The 3,242-nt window shown below is 49.9% G+C and overlaps 1 protein-coding gene across 1 annotated transcript; it reads right to left on the reverse strand.

The window, feature by feature from the left end:
• Positions 1-283: 283 nt before the first annotated feature.
• LOC103461413 (probable C-mannosyltransferase DPY19L4) lies at positions 284-3,224 on the reverse strand. The gene is made up of 6 exons (XM_008403714.2): positions 3,024-3,224; positions 2,622-2,678; positions 1,951-2,033; positions 1,740-1,866; positions 729-887; positions 284-654 (listed from the first exon to the last, which is right to left on the reverse strand). The coding sequence occupies exons 1-6, from the start codon at positions 3,111-3,113 to the stop codon at positions 496-498; spliced, it is 675 nt and encodes a 224-aa protein (XP_008401936.1). The 5' UTR covers positions 3,114-3,224; the 3' UTR covers positions 284-495.
• Between the last annotated feature and the right edge of the window lie 18 nt (positions 3,225-3,242).

A 3,242-nucleotide genomic window follows, 5' to 3' on the forward strand; every position in this document is an offset into this window, starting at 1 on the left:
ATGACCAAATGATCACATGACCAAATGAACGAATGACCAAATGAACGAATGATTAAATGATCACATGACCAAATGAACGAAGTGACCAAATGATCACATGACTCCATTCCTGCAGGGCAGAATCACTGGAGCAGGATTTCTCCATGAGGAAGAAGAAGGATGCAGACAGGAGCCACTCCGTCCGTCTGTCCGTCCTTTAAATGTTCCAGGTCAGCAGATCCTCAGGTTTTCTGAAGATCGTCTCGTTGGACCTCAGTCCAGTTCTTTGCCATCTTCAGGTCTGTTTTTTTTTTTTTCTGACCTATAACTTTTGCACAGAACCACGTCTGTGCAGGACATTCCCACTGCAGAACCTGACCGACTCAGAGCTTCAGACAATCAGAACCAGCTGTGACTTGAGCGAGGACCGAAGCGCCTCTTCAGCCACCAGGTGGCCATCAGCAGTACTGCAGCCAGGACTGCAGAGTCCAGAGCCGGTCCAGAGCCGTCCAGCGGTCAGTACTGGAAGGAAATGACGGGGTTCACCCTGTAGACGTGGTACGAGCGGTTCCAGAACACCCGGGTGAAGTAGTTGGTGTAGGGGGAGTAGTTCATCTTGACCTCCTGGCAGAAGCGGCCGTGCTTGGAGAAGGAGTCCATCTGGGACCGGGCCGCCTGAACGGGTCAGAACACGCAGTCGGTGAGCACCAGAAGGCGTCGCGGCGGGCCGGGCCAGCGGCGGGACTCACCTGTCTGTTGGCGGCGTCCAGCAGGTCTTTGACCCGGCAGCCCGTCCTCAGCTGGACGTCGCTGCAGATGGACTCCTCCACGATGACGAAGGCGGTTCTGTGGGCCGCCAGCCGCTTGTAGACGTCCTCGGCAGACATCATGGCGTACACCTGGAAGGTCTGAGGGTCACACCCATCGAAGCGTTTATCACCTGCTGCTGTCTGCAGGACGCTTCGCACTTAAACCACAGCTAACCTTTAGAAACAACGTTCAAACATGCTGTGACAGTTTAGGTGACAGATAATCTGAAAATATCAAGTTCCTCCATCTTCTCCCAGCGTGAACTAGAAACCACCAATCAGAGCCAGGAGGCAGGTCTTAGTGCTGTCAATCACAATCTTGTGTGGCGCTGCTCATCACCCTCTCTGCTACACTGCAGCTAGCATAGCCTATCACGCATGCTAAGGCTAGTTAGCATGGAAACCGATGACGCCGGGTAAATGGTCTAGAGCAGGGGTGTCAAACTCCAGTCCTGAAGGGGCGCTGTCCTGCAGTTTTTAGATGTGCCACAGGTACAAAACACCTGAATCAAATGGCTTAATTACCTCCTCAGTTCTCCAGAGCCTTGCTAATGACCTAATTATTCTATTCAGGTGTGGTGCAGCAGAGGCACTTCTAAAAGTTGCAGGACACCGGCCCTGGAGGACTGGAGTTTGACACCCCTGGTCTAGAGTGCATGAGGTTGACTGACAGCGCTAAGCCCCGCCTCCTGGCTCTGATTGGTTGTTTTTGGAGCATTTTGTCAATAGTAGCTCAGTTGAAACCGTTTCAACATGGAGACCGTTATGATTATAAAAAAACATTTCCAGACATGAAAGACAGGAAAACATCTCATTCTATCAGGGCAGAAACATGTTGATCTGTATAAAACAGGAAGTAGGAGCCACAGACAGGAAGTCGTCAGCAGCGGCTTCTTTCTCCAGTTTAATCCAGATTTTCTGGCTCTAGATTATAAAATAATCTGAACTCACATCTTCGGTTCTCCTCAGCAGGTCCAAGTCGGAGTAAACGGGTAAACTGGTGACGACGGAACCAGAACACAGTTTGATGGTTCCCAGTAGAACAGGGCTGCCGGCGAACACAGCTGGAGCCTGAGACCTGCAGAGAGACTGGGTTACTGGAACCAGAACCAGAACCTGGACCGGAACCAGGACCGCCGTACACAGAGTCCAAAGGAAGCACCTGATCCAGGCGATCAGCTCCATCAGGTCCGGGTCGTAGAACTCCTGCAGGTCGGCCAGCTCCGCCAGAACCCGCGGGTAGAACTGCAACGGGAAACATCCAGCATTAGCATTAGCATGCTAACCCCTCAGGTCAGGTTTATACCAGCCACTGGAATTTCAGAATGACGGCCATTTTCCAAGATGGCTGGTGTTTTTGAGCCTTTTAAGCCAGTCATTGCCATAAATGTTGCCCATTCTCATGACTTGGCTGAACTTCATTTGTTTTCTGCTTTGGTCTTCATCTTCATTCATTTTATCTGTTAGCAGTTTAGCTTTAGCAAAGCAAAGATTCTTGTTTACAGCCGATTTTAGTGCGTCCATATATTCTCCATTACATGTCGGCCATCTTTTTGGGACCAAACACATCCATCTACATACATCTAGTTGGAAATTTCAGTCCCGAGAGCGAGGGCGGCCATCTTGAAAAAGCAAAACATTACCTGTAAATATTATTTCTATGGGTCCAAATGTTTGACAGCAAAAGTATTCATCTGTGATAAATGTTGGCCGTTGATGACCATCTTGGAAAATGGCCTCAGTGAGGGGATCTGGGTGGAACCGTTGGACCCGGGTGGATCCAGAACCAGGCGGACCTTTCATGAACAGAACCGGATCGTGCCGGATTCTCACCTCTCTCCACAAGCTGAAGCCGATGATGGTCGGAACCGCCGTGCTCAGGATCAGAGACTGGACAGAAAACAACAGCGGAGGCTCAGAACCAGAACCGGACCGTTCGTGGATCCTCAGCACGGCGCCAAGCGCCAACAGCTGAAACAGGAAGTCGGACTCACAGCCGTCCTCAGACGTTATTATGAAGAAACAACACAGCCTTCTACGACCCGTCTCACCATTTTAACAACATGTTGCCATGACAACAAAGAATAACCAAGTGTTTTAGAGAAGCAAGTTTTCCAAAAGACTTCAGCTCCTTTACTTTTGTTGCATTAAACAATTCTATAAATATATCACTGAGCCTGAAAGCATCATAATGAATATATTAATATTTACTCATCCTGATTGGTCGATACTGACCAACACGACCGGATGGACGGACTTCAGCCGGAGCCACTTGAACAAGGTCATCCAGAGGTCAGGAGAACACACGCCGAACGCCGTGAACATGCAGACGGACGGCGTCCACAAATACTTCACCCTGCAGGACAGAAAGAGGACAGAGACACCAGGACAGAGACATCAGGACAGAGACACCAGGACAGAGACATCAGGACAGAGACATCAGGATAGAAAGAG

The sequence above is a fragment of the Poecilia reticulata genome, unplaced genomic scaffold (genome assembly GCF_000633615.1).
Source record: "Poecilia reticulata strain Guanapo unplaced genomic scaffold, Guppy_female_1.0+MT scaffold_1369, whole genome shotgun sequence".
Classification (NCBI taxonomy): domain Eukaryota; kingdom Metazoa; phylum Chordata; class Actinopteri; order Cyprinodontiformes; family Poeciliidae; genus Poecilia; species Poecilia reticulata.